We start from the raw sequence: 20,143 nt of genomic DNA on the forward strand, positions 1-20,143 counted from the left end.
TATGCTCATACTACATGTTGAATAATCCAAAATCCATATGAAAGCAGCAACTGCAAAGTTTTCATACTCATCAGTACAAGAAAGGGCATTACTGAGGTCTGAATATTCCAGGATAGGAAGTTCTCCATAGCTTATTATGAAAGTAACCCATTTCTATACAGCATGCATTGTGAAATACCTGCCTTTAAAATGAACTTAATTGCTAACTGCTACACAAACATTTGTTTCTTCAGAAGGACCAAACAACTTTACAAAACACAGAAAACTGTCTAGCAACACACTATAAATTTAGAAATCTCAAGACGCACTCCTTAATAGCCTTGTTCACATGAAAGCACACACTTGTTAAAACTTCCTAGATGGTTTTTGCACATTTGCATGGTCAAAATTATTAACTCAAGAACTGGTGATACAGACAATCCTGGACACACCTTGTTCTCTTTGTGGGATTCCTGGAACTTACCCTGAAAATTATTTGTTTTGGTGAGAAAAGCTGATTTGCAGGAAGGTTTTTAATTCAAACCACAAATTCAATTGCTGAAGATGCTTTACACATATGAATAGACAAAAAAAGTTGGAAGAGTCCTTTATGCTCTTTAGCACAAGGAAGAAAACTTTTCAATAAATTACTGTTATCAAGGTACGCATGATGTGGTATATTATAGATGTGTATCAGGTGGGTGCTGCACTCTGGATTTTCCCAATAGCAGTAGCACTTTTATCCTTCTTCTACTGTTGGTTCTGCTTTTTATACAAAAGCAGCCAAATCTGAAGCAAATACAATTGGGCTGAACATATTGTTAAATTGAACTGCTGGACATAAAAGGTGAAAAGTTACCACTAATTAATAATATATAATACAAAAGTTCTGAATATATTTCTAAAATGGAAAACTCCAAGAGTGTGACTCTGAGTGCTTAAAGGAGACAAATAGCAATTCAGTTTTAGCTTGTACCTGGTTTATAGGACAGAAGTTCCTGAACTAGCAACGTGCACTACACAAAAGTTATCACAAGCTTTGTTAGAACACATTCTCCTGAACAAATAGAGTTCACAGACCTCACTGATACCTCTTCTGAACTGAGACAGCTTAAAAAAAACTTCAAGGGTAAGCCCATCCTTTTTTTTATTAGAGAGGTGAACTCTCCTTAAATATGGTTATCCATAAATGAAACTTCAAAGGTGCACAGAGTAGGAAAACAGAGCCTATTTATGATCTTCACCTGAAAGTTGTAGAAAATACAACATCTTCCAAAGTGAATCTTAGAAGTTACAGTCCTTGCTAGGAAAAAAAAAAAAAGCTAGGGAAATCACTTCTTATGCTCTACTGGTGGATAGTGACAACCAGAAGTTTGGTGAAAGAATTCTCAAAACATTTTCTGCTACTAGGCAATTTACCACACCAATAGATGCTCTGCATATATTATTAGTTAAGCTCCAATTTTCTATATTTTAGTCTTTGTCATATTAGCTGCCGCAGTCTGCTTCCTTTGACCAGTCAGGCCCTGAATGGATTCTAAAAAGACTTTTATCAACATATGTCACTGCAACACCATTCAACTAATCTGGAAAAAAAACAATCAATGAGGCACCAGAAGCTAGCACAGACAGCTGAAGTGGAAAAAGTGGCCATCTATTCAAAACAGAAGATATTGACAGCATAGAAAAAGAAGATGTGATATCTATAAGTATATGAGGATGCAATATGCTGGAACCAATCTTCAGATGAGATATAGAGTTTCAAATACTATTGACTATACAGTCTGAGTAAGAATCTTCCGCAGATGGACTGCCCAGCACACCAGAGCAAAGCCTGGGGTCAAGTGAGCAGGAAAGACTAAAGAGTTTTTTTGAATTGCTCTTGTGTCATTCAGATCTTTTTTCTCTCACTGAGGAAGTAAAAACTGAAGAAACTGAGCCCTAATGGTGAGGGGAAAATGAGGATGGAACCTCTGTAATCTGTTCCTTCACTGGAGCCTGCCATAAGGTCGCAGAAAGCACCCAAGTGCAGGTTTCCAGGAGTAGAGTTTTAAGGCAATTCTACCATCTCATTTGAAGCTCACGAGCAATGAGTTACTGTTGCTTACAACCTTCAGTGAGCAAGAAAGCAAGTTAATAGTGAGGAAGCAGGCTCCAGTGAATCTCTTATTCCATCTGGATCAAAGCAGGACATTGACACATGCTGGAGCTGGGACAGGTCAGAGCCATGTGGGAGAGCTCAATTTTGCTCCATTAAGGGCTGTTTGGAGCTGCTCTTGATACAGATCCATAAAGAAAATCCCCTTGGGGATGGGTGATTGAGCCACAACTGCTGCAGGGTGGGCTCAAGTCCTGGGAGAGGATCTCGGCCCTTGTGGCCAAGAAGGCCAATGGTGTCCTGGGGTACACGAGGAAGAGTGTGACCAGCAGGTCGAGGGAGGTTATCCTCCCCCTCTGCTCTGAATACGAGGAGAAACTTCTTTACTTTGAGGGTGCCAGAGCCCTGGAACGGGCTGCCCAGAGAGGTTGTGGAGTCTCCTCCTCTGGAGACATTCAAAGCCCAGCTGGACACATTCCTGTGCGATCTACTCTGGTGAACCTGCTTTAGCAGGTTGGTTGGACTAGATGATCTCCAGAGGTCCCTTCCAATGCCAACCATTCTGTGATTCTGTGTGTGATTGAGGCCAGCTCTGTAAATAATACCGAGTCACTAGGTTGTGTGACAACAGCAACCTTTGAGACCTCCATTTCTCTGTACATGCCTTCTGCTTGCTTAATCTTTTCCCAAGCCACCATCCTCTACCATTAGTTTCCACAGGACCAACACCATCAGTATCAAGCTACATTGGTACCACAGACTATGGCAGTGCATAATATGGATCAAAAATCAATTTAAAAGGTGGTGTATTAGTAGAATGAATCATGTGAGGGAAGCTTGCTCTTACTGAACTTGGTTCTTCAGCAACGAGGGTAACAAGTTGCATATGAATCCATGAAAGTTTAGTTGTTTCACGCAGATAAAAATCTATCTACAAAATTAGCAAAGGCATTTTAATATAGTTGAAAAAGTAGGTATGTATACCAAAAGAGGATGGATAATATATCTTAAAAGTACGGATTTTTTTTTTTTTTTTAAACGTACCCTGGTTTTGCTCACTTGTCAAAACCAGGAATGAAGTCAAAGGACCTGGGTCTCCTCTTGGGAGAGGAAGATGCCTCCCTCCTGTGCACCATGGCTGCCACTGGGACTTCAGCACAGCCCTCCCAGCTCCTCCGGAAATGACAGGCACAGAAGGATTGGAGCAATACAAGGAGGGAGCAATTTCCTCATCTTATTCGCTCATGCTTATTGCTGTATAGACAACACCCTTGTCGATCCGAACTTTCTGCCGGACAGTGAATTGGTATTTGACTGCACAGCCCACGGGTGGAACAACTGTTTCCACCTCTGAAACCAGCTAGAATTGCATTTAAGCAGCATGTTGTCAACACTTGCTGCCTTCTGGCTCAATTGCTCTAAAATTACAGACAAGCTCCATTTGAAAGTACAGACAAGCTCAGACTGAAAACAGTTAACAGGACCTCTCTACTTAGGAATTAATTAGACTTGGTTGTTTTAGGATCCACATAATTGAGAAAGTAAGGGCACACTCAGGCCAAATCACTTCTGGCAGAGTCTTTCCACAGTACTACGTCACACCCTGATTTTGCAATCTATATCCACTGCTGCCAAACAGAGAGTAATGCTTCATTTAATCCACACCCTTGTATAATTTGGCTGAGAGTACTTCCTTTAGCCTGAAGGCACAGCAGTAATTATCCTACCATACACCAATTTCACGTAAATATAAATGGTGTTCTTTCGATAAAGTTTTTGGAATCTTCAAAGATTGCTGTTATTGTGTTCTGTATTTAGTGCAATTTTTAGTGAAATATTTTAATTAACTTGCCTAGAAGAAACATGAAAAAGAACATATAATAAAGGAACATGTGTATCTTTGATCTCAGTATAAACAATTCTAGCAAGTTTAACTAGAAAATGCAAACTCTTCTGACATTTATAACATCTTATCAATCAGATAGAGGAAACTGGATAACCAACCTTTTAAAATAGAAGAACTAGATTGTCATTAATGTTAATGGTTTTGTCTCCATGTCTTTACTATATTGTTGGAACATTTTTGTGGTTACATGAATCTATTTATGCACTTTTTGTTTTCAAATTAAAAAATAATTTTTACTACTCATTTTATAAATAAACACTCAGCTTTTCTACCTTAAAACAAGGTCCCGTATTTGTGCCTTGAGCCAAAACTTTGACATTGGCAACAGATGCTAGTGGCACAGTAGGGCACAGAGCTCTAAGGAAGTTCTTTCCCCTGCAGAATCACCTGAGCTGCCTGTGAGCTACAGTGAGGGCATGGCTGTGTCCTGATACTCTCAACTTTTATTTACTGCCAAAGTCAGCTGCAAGGTGGAACATCCCAGAGATGGCTCTAGTGATGGAGCAGAAGGAATAAGGTCAGGGAGGTACATGCAAAGGTTGGCTGCAGGTGACAACCAAGCCTTCATAAACTATTTGCGCTGAGGAAACTGAGACACAGTTTCTTCAAAATGTAAATGTTATAGCAAAATAGCTTATAAAAGAACCAGAAAGGAATGGAAAAAAAATAAATCTTGTGATGAATATTTCTATTGTTCTAAAAGAAAACTGAGAAAAATATTTTAGGTTAAATTTTTCAGTTCTCCCATTCTGCTATGAGCAAATAATACTACTACTAATAATAAAAGTTTTATTTTCTTTCTTCCTTCTCTCTTATACTTTTCCCCTAAGTAAGAGTGAGAGATACAAATATCTTAAAATGAATGATCATTTTCCCCAGGGGAGTTCCCATTCAAATCGGCACATAGATATATATAAAAAGCATTTTAGACCTAATGCTCTTCTGCTTTGGTAAAAATATTTTTACCTAATTTCAGTGCAGTTAAGTCAGTTCACACTTGCTGAAGATCCAATCTGTGGTGTTTAGCTGGTACTTTACTTTTTTTACAGTTCTCTTTCCCTCTTTCAAAAAGTAAGGAGACAAATCTGGTAATTTGATCTAAAACTTAATCTGTTATAATAATTTCTCTGTGATTATGCAGTGCTTTATAGTTAAAATAAATCCTTGTAATGAATGTAAAGGTATAATCTTTGATTAATAGGAGAAAAAAACCCCAGTATAACATACTCAAAAAATTAGGGACTAAAACAAGCCAACTTTGTCCATTTTAAAAGTGCTATTTTTCTGCACTTTCTCATAAAAGTTTTCAAGTGTTATTGTTATCCAAACTGGGGTGAGTGGGGATGTTTAAGTAATTCAGTTTCCAAAAGAAGGAAAACTGATCCAATCAAAGAGTTGTAATAGAAGCAATTGAGTTCTACAAGTAACAGCAAAATGTGAGAATTCTTTAAAGCTGCAATTAGATACTTGTTATAATGACAAAAAGCAATTCATATGTCTACATTTAGGAATGCAAAGGAAAACTACAGGCAAAATTCTCAATTTTTTTGGAAAACTGTCCCATTAGAATTAAATGAAAAGGCCACATTTCAAAAAAATTCCATTCTTATAAAAATGTTAGAAGAATTGTCTTGAAAGTTTTTAAAAGCTTAAATTTCTGAAAAATGTGACGGGCAGGATCAATTCTTCAAATACATGACATCGCAGGAAAACAGCAAATTGTATTAAAAGACAGAAACATAACTGAGAAGTGAGAGGCAAGTACTGGGCACATATTTCTTTCACCTTAATGCACATTCACCCTTTTCAAACACATGACATAATCTACTATAAGCAGACTTTAGCTTGCAGGAAGCTAACGATTCTGCAAACATTTCTTCTCATGTATTCTTAGACCACTTTCTATTTTGGCAGCACCTCTACAGGACATACTAATAGTGTGCTGTATTTCTATACAGTTTAAGGCTTGAAGACAACTGGTAGCAGACTACTAATCAAAGATATTTGCCTCACTGGACTGTCTGATCACATTGAGACCATTACGACCATCCCGTGGTGAACAGGAAACTTGCATTTCTCCCTCTGTGGCAGTAAGGATAAATAGGGAAAGATAAACATATCAGACCACCAGGGGAAAAAAAAAAAAATACTAAAAGCCTTTTGCACAGGCCTCAATGTCACTTCATATTTTCCTAATCAATATCACAGAAAAAAGCCCAGTAGAGTCACTGATACTAATGATACTGAGAGACCGTCTTTGTGAGATTATTAAGCATTCCTACTTCCCTCTTGTAAGCATTGTCTTATATAAAAGTAATGAAAACTAGTTTTCATCATCCCCTATTCCTCTGAGCAGCTTGTATTACACTCTAACTACTTTCAACTAATGGCCTGTGTAGTGAACCACTTTTAGGTATGTATTTGGTACTCTTCACCACAATATGCTCCTGCCCCAGTTTTAAGATGTGGGGCTAAAAAGAAGTATCTCAAAATGACTTAGAAATTATGGCAAATTGCTATACCATTTCCATAGCTCTGATCTGTGCAGCCCTGCAGGCTTAATTGCTTTCCCCATCACAGCAAATCTAAATGAAGCTGTTGGGTGAGCTAATGAGGCAACACACATTACAGTTCAACAGGGAATGGAATCTTCGAATACCCAGATCCTTTCAAGACAAAATCTGGAGTTCTTTTCTTATGTTTATATTCTCCACAAGAAGTCCTTTACACACACTCAAGCAATTTCTCTTAAAAAAATGAATAGGAAGAGATTTCACTCCCACTTTAGAATCTGATAAAATACAGTATTTACAGTAATATGTTAGGATCAAAAAAAAAAGAAAAAGGTACATATTCAGTGATCTGTGTGCAATTCAATTTGCCTGCATGGATTGGATCCCAGTAAACAGACTTCTGCAACTGGCGCTCCTACTGGCACTTTCACTAAACACAAATGGTCCCCCAAGGTCAGCATTATCTAACTTCGGCACAGCAGCGTGGGAAAGCCAGCAGTGCTGCTGGCTGTACTGCTTGCTTTCTCTTAGTCATCTTCTGTCTGTCAATCCATATTCTCAGTCCTCTTTGAAAATGCTACCAATTTGTATTCAAACACGGCCAGAGATATACTACAAATGTTGTATTTCACATTACACTTGAACTATGTAGTACACATACATGCAATTTTGAATTAATATAGACTTTGTCGTCTTTTTTAATATCTCTTCAGTCTCTTCAGGATATTTGGTTACTGTTTATTCTCAAATTTGAAAACCAAGCTATTCTAATAAGGAACTGGAATTCCGTTTTTCATTTGATACATTTTCAATGGTAGTTTGTGTGAGTTTTTCCTCCCCTAACAGTTTCTTAATAAGAGACAAAAAGAATAAGGCCACATTGAACTATCTTTCTACACACGTTCTTTCTTGAGTGGCACAAAATTATGTCAGAAGCAAGCCAAATACCCTCCCAGACAAACAAATAAAAACATTAAAGTCCTCCAGTACTGTGGTATTACTGAAGAGAGATATTAGACAGTTGGGGAGAAAGTATGAAATACTGAAAAAAAATTAATCAGTGATACCCATGTACATATGAGAGTGTAACTTCTGACAGTGTTTCTGCAGTATTCTCTGTAAAAATGTGAATTTTGCTGCTTGATGTACCTCCTTTTTCGGCTTCTAAAAAAAACCAAGAATCAAAATAGTATTTTAAGAGAATTTAGTTGATACATAAATATTCTTCATGTCTTTGATGTCGTAACCTATTTCACTGTTTGCTTGAGACTGAAAAAAAGGAGTTTTAAATAGTTATCAAATATAACAGGACTTAAATGTAAAGTCAGTTTTGTTAATATCTTCTGAGAGCAAGAAAAAGTGCTTTGAAGCTTTCCCTTTATACAGATAGGTGGAAAACACCTTTGACTGTCAGTTGTGTTAATGCAGAGAAAATTTCTAATTGTTCTCAACCCTGCCAAAGCGTTGTGTGTTTTGTTTTGGAGATTTTTTTAAAGATACAAGAACCATCACGTTTCTAGCACATACGTAATTAATTTTCAGGAGCAAGTTTAATTATAATAACTGGTTTTATTGAAGTCAAAATTTTGGTGGAAAGATCTGTGCAGTATTTACAGCCGAGCTTCAATCTCCCACATAGTTAACAATTAGGGTCACTGCTAATTACAATTACTTGAAACCTAAAACTTATTTTAGAAAACATGCCCTGAGCACAGTGGGAGTTACTGAAGAGTCACTGTTGAACAGAGCCTAAAAAAGCAGGCCGTTCCTTTCACGGCGTGCCATGGATCTGCAAAACAGTGTCTGAGAGTATAGGAAGGTGATTTCACTGTCCAAAGACGTTCACAATCTTATGGAGGGAAGGCAAATAAACCAGAGGGGATTTTAATGTCTCAGAGAATGGGTAACTGAAAGCTGGAGCTTTTGCTACTTCCTTATTTGTTTAAAAAATAACAACTAGGAAATGGGTTATCCTGGAAGAAAGTACGAAGATGAGAACACAACAAGGAAAAGCTAGGAATGTCTAAGACGAGGTCCTGGATGATGCTACAGTGCGGTGCTGCAGAATAGGACCACAGAATGGGTATGAAAAAACTAGCACTGAAGTATAAGCAGAGCTATACAGCACAAGGAAGGTATATCCTCAATTCTGACTATCAAAGGCAAGTCCTAGACAAATTTTCTTGTTACAAAAAAAAAAAAAAAAAGTTCAGCAAGCTTAACCATCACATACTTTTTAGGGACAGATTCCCTAAAGTGTACTTAGTGCACTTAGTACAATAATCAAGTAAGAATAATCTGCTATATATACAACAAGGCAAAATTTGAGTAAAAAATAGGACCAGCTGTAAGACTTCATGAATCCAAATTACAAAGGCAAAACTCAAAGTAGATGACTTTCTCTAAAGACACACATCTAGCAAACTTTCCAAATGATTGAAAAAGTTCTCTGCACAAATGCAGCTTTACTGAGGTAGACACAAAAAACTCCTGATTTGGCAACATGAGTAACACGCTCGATGAAAAATTCTGACTGACAGCTTATCAGGATGGACAGTAAGAAAAATCTAAATTCTGTGCCTTCCTCTCAAATTTGACACAATCTTTGCGAGAAGGTAGACAATACATTTCCTTAAATTTAAATTAATTTTGTTAAATTTTAAGAAATCTTCCTAATGACGTGTTTTGTACTTAAAGTGTAAGAAACAAGTTCATCCATGTCTTGTATCTGCTTTGTGGTACCTACTTGGCTAATTACTATTTGTCGAAACTCATTAGTTTTTTCTAGTAATCCTAACCATACTCTTGACAAAACTTTAAATGTCTCACACAGCATTCTATAGCATTCATGGAAAAGCAGTAGATGTTGTTAACCTTGAATTTAGCAAGACTTTCAACACTGCCTTCCAAAAGATTCTCATAGACAACCTGATGGAGTATGGACTATGCAGGCAGGCAGCGCAGCAGACTGAAAACTGGCTGAGCTACAGCGATCGAAGGTTTGTAAGCACTTGCATGGTATCTAACTGGAGACTAGTCACTAGTGGTGCACTTCAGGGGTTGATACTGGGGTCCATACTGTTTAACATCTCCATTAATGACCTGGATGATGGGACCGAGTGCACCCTCAGCAAGTCTACAGACGATAAAAAACTGGGAGTAGTGGCTGAAACACCCGAGGGATGTACTGCCATTCAGAGGGATCTTGACAGGCTGCAGAAATGGGCCACCAAGAACCTCACAAAGTTCAACTAAAGGGACATGCAAAGTTCTGCATTCGGGAGGAATAATCCCATGCACCAATGCAGACTAAAATACACAAAAAAAACCTTTACTGCGAAAATGGTCAAACATTGTAATGCGCTGTCCATGGACGTTGTGGAGTCTCCACCTTTCCAGATATTCAAAACCCAACTGGATGTGGTCTTGAGCACCCTACTCTAGGTGAACCTGCTTTTAGCAGGAGAGTTGGGCTACATGGTTTCCAGAGTTGCCTTCCCACGACAATGATACCATGATATTGACTTTACTCATCTCACATAAAGATCATTCTGTGCTTGTGAAAGGCACTGAAGCCCTCTATTTGATGATTAAACCACAAATTATTTGATTTCGAACAAAGTTAGGATATCTAAGCATCACATGTAAAACTCAAGATCACGGATAAAAACAACATAACTGAGCAAAATTTTTAAGGAGACAAGGAAGGATCTGATACTAGTTGGAAGTTACAGCAGCTGAGCATGCAGAAAACCAATCTCTAGCAGATTGTTTAACTCTACGTGGAGTCACTTCATAAAGATAACAGTTCACCTTTTTAAAAAATTACTTAAATAATCAGAAAGAGGTGCTCAGTGAAGTCTCTAAAACATTATAGAACAAAGGGAAGACTGAAATAAGAAGCATCTTTGCTATGACCCCATGAAAATTCAGGGACATAGGAACCCAAGTGGTTTCCAAGTAACTCAAGTTTGCTTTCACAAAATAGTGTTGCTGAGGGAAGGGGCTATATTAGAATGATAAATGGCACTGAAACATATTTTCAGTGTTTCATGAATTTTTCCTTCAAATAAAATACTTATATCTGTATGTTTCTTACTGTTTGACTGGAGTATTGTGAGAGCCTGTGGAGACAGGCTCTTTAGGAAGGACTGATAGAGAAGACAAGAATGGTGAGTGCTGTAGGGAAGGGAGGAGAGGCTCAAATGCGCAGAGCTACGGAGCAGGTGACAGGTTCTTCAAGAGTCTATGGGTCAGAATTGGAAGAGATGTCAAAAATATGGGCATTGTGGGAGGCACCTGCTACAGTCTGCCTGATCAAGAAGAGGAAGTGGATAAAGCCTTCTTTAAATAGAGCGAGAAGTCTCACCATCACAAGCCCTGACTCTCATGGAGGTTTTTATCCACCTCAATCTCTGCTAGAGAGACACAAACACAGGCTACAAGCCATTTAGACTTCTGGAATGCACTGGGGACAACTTTTTAATGCAGATGCTAGACAGGCTGACTAATGGGGCTGCTCCCCTGAGTACGCTAATAATGAATAAGGCAGGACTGGTTGAAGACAAAAGCAGCCCTGCCTTAGTGACCACGAGATAAGTGATCTTGAGGGAAGTGAGGAAGGTAAATAGCAGAACATGAACTGGGGCTTCATGAAACCCTATGTACATGTGAAAGTATGCACTTGAAGAAAAGCCGAAACATGCTATGTTTGTGAGTATACAGAACCCATCTGCTAAAATCAACAGGCATGTTTAAAATACATAGTAGTGAATATTACTTTTTTAAGTATTACAAAATTACTTAGAGCTATTTCTGCAAACATATCTGGATAAAAAAAGATCTAAAAGTCCCGAAAGATCTGCAGTATTACTGCTACTACGCATAAATTACAAATATGGACACCCCGTTTCTCCACAGTTTCTACCTAAATAATTAAATCATCTTGTTAAAAGAAGAAAGTGCTACATGTATCCAGCCTACTACACTGTCCATATCACAAGACATCATCTACAACCTTATCAAGTTAATATAGCATGCACATACACCAGTGACATGGTTAAAAAGACTGCTAACAGAGCTTTACACATGCTGCCTGTAGGGACTTTACTGTAATGGGAATTTTGCATTCTGCTTTAAGAAGCATTAAATACACAGCAAAATGTGACAGGAAAGTGTGAGATTGAGAAGACTGAATAACTAACAACATAACCCTCAAGAATATGCAACCATCTGCTGGACAAAAATGAAGAATCTCTGTATTACAAGCAGTTGTTAACAATGCAATATTCCAATAACTTAAGTACAGAAAAGCATATGTATTGTGTATATGAAACCAACACAGAAAAGAAAGGTTTTGTGCTTCCAGCACAATCCATAAATCAATAGATCTGTTTAAGTAGAGATTTTCTATTATTCAAAAGGAAAATTAAACTGGCAGTTAGGAGCTATGAAGACAAGCACCTATCTTCACACTTTAAAAGCAATGGGTAAAGTTGAAATAGCTGAGTAAATCTTTCTCACCCTATCACAGCAGAACAATCTGGAGGCCCCCAAAATGACAAATGTAATTTAGGATTTTAAAATATTTTCTCATAGGCAAACCTATTTCAGTTGTGGTCCACTAGTATTTGTATGGTCTTTTTCCCCTAAAGTTCTTCATTTTTTTCATTGCTTTCATGGACTGTTGAAAGACCATTAAAATGTATCTTTTTTTTTACTATACTTCTGGTGGCATTAACAGAGACATGGTGGGACAGCTCACATGACTGGAATGTGGTCATGGATGGCTATGCCCTTTTCAGGAAAGACAGGCCAGCCAAGCGTGGTGGTGGAGTTGCTCTTTACGTGAGAGAGCAACTACAATGTATAGAGTACTGTCCAGGTGCGGTTGAGGAGCGAGTTGAGAGTCTGTGGGTGAGAATTAAGGGGCAGGCTGGCAGGGGTGACACTGTTGTGGGAGTCTATTACAGGCCACCAGATCAGGGTGAGGAAGTTGATGAGGCCTTCTACGGACAGCTGAGCGTGGCCTCACAGTCACAGGCTCTGGTTGTTATGGGGGATTTTAACTACCCTGATGTTTGCTGGAAGGACTACTCAGCCAGCCAGCCTCAGTCTAGGAGGTTCCTCCAGTGCATTGACGATAACTTTCTGATGCAAATGGTGGAGGAGCCGACTAGGAGAGGTGCGCTGCTGGATCTCGTGCTCGCTAACAAGGAGGGTCTGGTCGAAGCAGTAAAGGTGGGGGGCTGCCTTGGTTGCAGTGACCATGAGATGGTGGAGTTCAGAATCTCCTGTGGTGGGAGCAGAATACCGAGCAGAATTGCAACCCTGGACTTCAGCAGGGCCGACTTTGGTCTTTTCAAACAATTGCTGGAGGAAATCCCGTGGGCAAGGCTGCTTGAAGGTAAAGGGGCCCAAGATAGTTGGTTAACTTTCAGGGACTGCTTCTACCAAGCTCAAGATCAGTGCATCCCGACGCGCAGGAAGTCAAGGAGGGGAGCCAGGAGACCTGCGTGGTTAAACAGGGAACTGCTGGGTAAGCTCAAGTGGAAGAGGAGAGTTTACAGATCATGGAAGGAGGGGCTGGCCACTTGGGAAGAACATAAGGCTGTTGTCAGAGGATGTAGGGAGGCAACTAGGAAAGCTAAGGCCTCCTTAGAGTTAAACCTGGCGAGAGGGGTCAAGGACAACAGAAAGAGCTTCTTCAAATACATGGCAGATAAAACTAACACCAGAGGCAATGTAGGCCCACTGATGAATGGGGTGGGTGCCCTGGTGACAGAAGATACAGAGAAGGCAGAATTACTGAATGCTTTCTTTGTCTCTGTCTACTCTGCCGGAGGCTGTCCTGAGGAGCCCCGTACCCCTGAGGCCCCAGAGGAAGGCAGGGCAATGGAGGAGTCTGCCTCAGTTGATGAGGACTGGGTTAGGGACCAGTTAAGCAATCTGGACATCCATAAATCCATGGGTCCAGATGGGATGCACCCGCGGGTGCTGAGGGAGCTGGCTGAAGTCATTGCTGGACCGCTCTCCATCATCTTTGCCAAGTCTTGGGAAACAGGAGAGGTGCCTGAGGACTGGAGGAAAGCAAATGTCACTCCGGTCTTCAAAAAGGGCAAGAAGGAGGACCCGGGCAACTATAGACCAGTCAGCCTCACCTCCATCCCTGGGAAAGTGATGGAACACCTTATCCTTGGTGCCATCTTAAGACATATCAAGGATAAGAGGGTCATCAGGGACAGTCAACACGGCTTCACCAAGGGGAAGTCGTGTTTGACCAACCTCATAGCCTTTTATGAAGACGTAACAAGGTGGATTGACGATGGCAGAGCAGTGGATGTGGTCTACCTTGACTTCAGCAAAGCATTTGACACCGTCTCCCACAGCATCCTCACGGCAAAACTGAGGAACTGTGGACTGGATGATCGGGTAGTGAGGTGGACTGCAAACTGGCTGAAGGAGAGAAGCCAGAGAGTTGTGATCAATGGGGCAGAGTCTGGTTGGAGGCCTGTATCTAGTGGAGTGCCTCAAGGGTCAGTTCTGGGACCAATACTGTTCAATATATTCATCAATGACTTGGATGAGGGAATTGAGTGTACTATCAGCAAGTTTGCTGATAACACCAAGCTGGGAGGAGTGGCTGACACGCCAGAGGGCTGTGCTGCCATCCAGTGAGATCTGGACAGGCTAGAGAGTTGGGCGGGGAAAAATTTAATGAAATATAACAAGGGGAAATGTAGAGTCTTGCATCTGGGCAGGAACAACCCCAGGTTCCAGTATAGGTTGGGGAATGACCTATTAGAGAGCAGTGCAGGGGAAAGGGACCTGGGGGTCCTGGTGGACAGCAGGATGACCATGAGCCAGCACTGTGCCCTTGTGGCCAAGAAGGCCAATGGCATCCTGGGGTGTATTAGAAGGGGGGTGGTTAGTAGGTCAAGAGAGGTTCTCCTTCCCCTCTACTCTGCCCTGGTGAGACCTCATCTGGAATATTGTGTCCAGTTCTGGGCCCCTCAGTTCAAGAAGGACAGGGAACTGCTGGAGAGAGTCCAGCGCAGGGCCACGAAGATGATGAAGGGAGTGGAGCATCTCCCTTATGAGGAAAGGCTGAGGGAGCTGGGTCTCTTTAGCTTGGAGAAGAGGAGACTGAGGGGTGACCTCATTAATGTTTATAAATATATAAAGGGTGGGTGTCACGAGGATGGAGCCAGGCTCTTCTCGGTGACAACCAACAGTAAGACAAGAGGTAATGGGTTCAAGCTGGAACACAAGAGGTTCCACTTAAATTTGACAAGAAACTTCTTCTCAGTGAGGGTGACGGAACACTGGAACAGGCTGCCCAGGGGGGTTGTGGATTCTCCTTCTCTGGAGACATTCAAAACTCGCCTGGACGCCTTCCTGTGTAACCTCACCTAGGTGTTCCTGCTCTGGCAGGGGGATTGGACTAGATGATCTTTTGAGGTCCCTTCCAATCCCTAACATTCTGTGATTCTGTGTGATTCCCTTGCATAAATAATATCCCCTACCTGTAGATCACCTTCAAGTATTAGTCAGTTTTGGAAGTCAGTTTTGGAAACAGCTACATTGGGAGCACACATGAACAGCTACAACATATTTTATGTTTGCTCATGCTATTCAAGAAGTCTCCATCAACATACTTATATGTGCTTCTGCATGAACTAAAACTCAAGACAACAAAATGTGCTTGTTTGAGCACTATTAGGTATAGCCATTTAAAAAAACTTAAAGTATATGTTCATGTTCTTTAAAGGGTTAGTCCACTTATTTTAAATATCCACAATATGTAAGACAGCAAATATATTCTACTGTTTCTGTAAGATTTACACACTATGGAAACAATAAGCAGCTGTTGTGCGATAGATTAATATTGTTATGGCTCTGAGCTCTTTTGTTAAGGTGGAAAATGGAAATGAAGAAGTTAATTGGTGCATGGCCATCTGCATTGTGAATTAGTAACTAAGAGCAATTCTGAGACTAGTGGTCAATCTTTCAATCCATGCTAAGGAACTTTTCCGCTGCTGTTCAGAAAAAGTAATCATAACTTGACTTGTGAAGAAAATTGTCTGCCTTTAGGAGATAATTCTATATAATTATAAAGACTATTCCTATCTTTATTATCTACATTTTAAATCTCTATTCCCTGTTCTTAGTTCCAACATATATTCCACCCTCCTCTGGACTTACTTTTACTCTTCTCAAGGACAGAAAACAAAACCACTTCAAAACTAAGGTTCCAATTTGCTTTCTTATTTTACAGGTACCCCCCAAAAAAAGAGAAAAAGCTGTGAAATTATCAATTTTATTATTAAATATTGTGATTAGCAATGCAACAGATATTTTTAGCAAAGTATGTATGACAAAAATGCATCAATTCATTGCTTACCTTCTTCTCAAAATCACAGAATAGTTGTGGTTGGAAAAAACCTTTAAGATCATCAAGCCCAAACATTAACCTAACACTGCCAAGTATCACTAAACTATGCCCCCTGAGCACCACATCTACGCATCTTTTAAACACCTCCAGAGATTTTGACTCCACCACTTCCCTGGGCAGCCTGTTCCAATGCCTGACAACCCTTTCCATGAAGAGATGTTTCCTAATATCCAATCTAAACCTCCCCTGGTGCAACTTGAAGCCATTTCCCCTTGTCCTATCACTTGTTACCTGGGAGAAGAGACCAACACCCTCCATGCTACAACCTCCTGTCAGGTAGTTGCAGAGAGCGATAAGGTCTCCCCTCAGCCTCCTTTTCTCCAGGCTGAACAGCCCTGGTTCCCTCAACTGCTACTCACAAGACTTCTTCTCCAGACCCCTCACCAGCTTCATTGTCTTCCTCTGCACTCTCCAGCACCTCAGTGTCTTTCTTGTAGTGAGTGGTCCAACACTGAGCGTGGTATTAAAGGTGGGGCCTCACCAGTGCTGAGTACAGGGGGACAATCACTGCTCTGGTCCTTCTGGCCACACTATTCCTGATACAAGCCAGGATGCTGTTGGCCTTTTTGTCCACCTGGGCACACTGCTGGCTCATGTTCAGCTGGCTGCCAACCAACATGCCCAGGTCCCTTTCCTCTGGGCAGCTTTCCAGCCACTCTTCCCCAAGCCTGTAGCATTGCCTGGAGTTGTTGTGACCAGAGTGCAAGACCTGGCACTTGGCCTTGTTGAACCTCATACAATTGGCCTTGGCCCATCAATCCAGCTGGTCCATATCCCTCTGTAGAGCCTTCCTATCCTTAAGCAGATCAACATTCCCACTTGCTGTCACCTGCAAACTTACTGAGTGTGCACTCAATCCCCTCATCCAGATCATTGATAAAGAGATTAAAGAAGACTGGCCTCAATACTGAGCCCTGGGAAACAACACTCATGACCAGCTGCCAACTGAATTTAACTCCAATTACAACAACTCTGAGTCCAGCCATACAGCTAGTTTTTTACCCAGCAAAGTGTACACCCGTCCAGTTTCATACTGTTCTAGGAACTTACAGCACTAATAAATCATAGAATCATTTCGGTTGGAAGAGACCCTTAAGATCATCAAGTCCAACCATAAGTGTACAGCTTAAAAAGAAAATATATTATGAGGGAATATGTATCACTATTGTACTGTATCACACTGAATGATATGAACAATACCACATTTAACAACCAGGACACTCTCTGAAAAAGTTGCACAGGAAAAAATCCTCATGGAAGTTCTTACCCATTACCTACAGAGAGTGAAGAAATGAAGAAAGAAACTTACCACTTTTAGTAGTGAAAGAATACAGAGGATTCAGTGGAGTGCTCAGAGTGCCTGTAAGACTTAGCTTGGAGTGTGGTGGCAGCGATGATGGTGCAGGAAGCGAGAGATTTGAGCTCGCCTGTAATAGGAAAGACAAATCAGAAAGTGAAGTGTAATTTCCTGGGTTACTTACTGATGCAACAGCTACAAGAGAAATATTTACTTACTGTAAATAAGTATTAAATTCCAGGAAAAAAATAAGATCCAAGTCGATGATAAACAACAATTTCAATGATGGGGGGTTTTTGTTCGTTTTTTAGAATATTTGTAGATAACAAATTTGGAAAAATTATTGGCACACCTATAAATTGAATTGCATGTTTACATGTGGACACAAACTCTCAAGCAGAGCAAACAATAGAACTGTTTCAACTGGCATCTCATTGCATCTTTGTGTATAAAAATAAAATGATATTAATATATGGTTATAAATTTATAAATTTAAAATAAGTTCCCATTTTTTGAGTACTCAAACTACATCTACAAAGATTACTCAATATTAGAATGAAAGGGAAAAAAAAATCTTAAACCAGTCCTAACAAGAAACCCATTTCTGCACATCAATAAGGCATAGTTAGACTAAAACACCAGGCACTTGCTTTATGTAAACTACACAAAAAATATTTGCAGTCCTAATTTGCATAGAAACAAAGATAATGCAGTTAAAATTTGGTTTGCTATGGAGTTTCTTCATATACATGCAGCTATCACAAAGCAAAAACCTTTCCCAAACTTTATTCTTGACAGATTATTCAATACAGCCTATATAAAAAAAATATTTTAACAATCTTAGGTTTTTACCGTGAGCCAATCGAGAATTTTACTGTTTGTTAAGCATATTTTCACTGGCTAACTTGATAATACAGCCAAAGGGGAAGGAAAATAGGCCTTAAATAAAATATTTGTAACTTTCTTCAACAAAATAGATTCATATGCTAAAATTTTAGAGAGTTATCTACATTAAAACCCCCATAATTATTGATCCTATCAAAAGTCAAGCCTATTTCACAATATAGAATAAATGAATATGGTCACTGAATCCAACTAAAAGCCCACATCCCGTGGATCACTCCCTTTGGCCTCTGTAAACTCTACATCAGACCTTTAAACTTTAGTTGTGGTTCAAAACAGAACAATAACAGTTTGCAAATTTTCTGTTAATAACTACTACCTTGTATATTCAGTCTGAAGAAAGGAGGCAGCTAAAACAAAGTGAATCAGTGGCTTATTTCCAGAAGTGATATAAATTATAACACTACTATTTCTGCCATTTAATTAATAACAAATAATTCAACAGTTTTCACTAATGCAGAATATTTGGCCATTGACAGGTGTACTGGGATGCAGGTAATACAGCACTAAAAACATGTGTTGAGTAACCCGACTGGGCCATAGAGGATATTTGCTGTCATCTCCTCTGTATTGCTATACTAGACCTTCATCTTAATGTATCTGGTTTTTCTGTAGCAATATGGATTTCATTCTACTGAAATAAGTTTATAATAAAAATTGTCTTCTACTAGTTAAGCACTCCCTCAGCAACTGCACGCAATTGTAAAGACTGTACTCCAAAACTGACCAGAAAGAAAAGCAAGATAGAAAAATCATATCAACCACTGAATATGACAGAAAAGCATTCAACCAACTAGATTTTACTGCAGTGCATAAATTTAACAGAATGTTAGTAAATAGTAGTTCTGAAATATACGCAGAATGAACAGGCCTGTTTTTTGAGCAACAGCGAAATCAGTCTGCTTTTCTTACATTTACATATACAAGTAAGTTTCATGAAAATAAAGTTTTCTCTGACACACACAAATACCGTGGAAAGCCATTAGCTTATGTGTTTACATGAGCACAGAAAAACAAGCAAACATGTTGAGCTCAGCTTCCCAGTGTTTCATCTTGTTTTCTCCTTTTTCTGCAGTAACACAACTGGGAAGATCTCCCCCCTGCATTAGTTTCTTGCTGAGTACACACTACACCATCAGTGATACAAATGTATGTTTTCCAGCCAAGTATTGACATGAAACTTTCTGGACTTCTCTTTCAAAAAGCTGTTTTCAGATACTACCAGGGAATGAAGACAGGTTGAATGGATCAGCCCTGGAAAACAAACTAAACACAGCAGAGCAAACCACTCCAAACTAGCACTTAGATATATTGTGGTTCATCCTGGGGGGAAAAAGTATCAGGAGAAACTTGCATTGATTGTGGTGCTTTAATGAATTACAGAAGAGATATGGAACTCTGTATGTAAATTATTTCTGTATAGCATTTAATTCAGTTCTTTATTTTCCTGCTCTGTTACCCAAATACTCTCATTATAAATGCCAAATAGCATACTTTGAAATAATATGCAATCAACACATACATTAGAAGATTGAAAGTACACTCCTGAAGATTTAAGAAAATCAGCCTTTTAAAAATCCAAAATAAGTTCTATCTGACAACTACTCCTTCCTTTCCAAGTCCTTAAAAACAAGATAAAAAAAAATTTTATAAAAGAGATACTAAAAGGAAAATTTTAAATTTAAGCAGTCTTACAGGAGGGATTGATTCCTGCCCTTAATGGCAATGAAATTCAGCACAGGTGAGGTATAAAAGACACCCCATCCAAAGTAAATGCAAAAATCAGTGGGGTTATAACTTTTCTGCCACTAGCTCTTGAGTATTATTTAAATCTCTAAAAGGCCTAAAGAGAAAAAAACCCCACAACATTGTAACAGAAGGAACCACTCAGCTAATAAATGTGGACTAATGATTCAGCAGAATAGTTTCCAGGTGAACTACATCGTCCTATGAAGAATAATTAACTTTCCTACCACAGACAGACATAAGACTA

General features: G+C 39.5%; 1 protein-coding gene across 1 annotated transcript in view; it reads right to left on the reverse strand.

The window, feature by feature from the left end:
* AHI1 (Abelson helper integration site 1) overlaps positions 1 to 20,143 on the reverse strand; it is a 96,098-nt gene that overhangs the window by 33,045 nt on the left and 42,910 nt on the right. The window contains exon 19 of the mRNA XM_065631138.1: positions 17,260 to 17,377. Coding sequence (XP_065487210.1) covers positions 17,260 to 17,377 — 118 coding nt within the window. The remainder of the gene's footprint in view (positions 1 to 17,259; positions 17,378 to 20,143) is intronic.

The sequence above is a fragment of the Caloenas nicobarica genome, chromosome 3 (assembly GCF_036013445.1).
Source record: "Caloenas nicobarica isolate bCalNic1 chromosome 3, bCalNic1.hap1, whole genome shotgun sequence".
Lineage (NCBI taxonomy): Eukaryota > Metazoa > Chordata > Aves > Columbiformes > Columbidae > Caloenas > Caloenas nicobarica.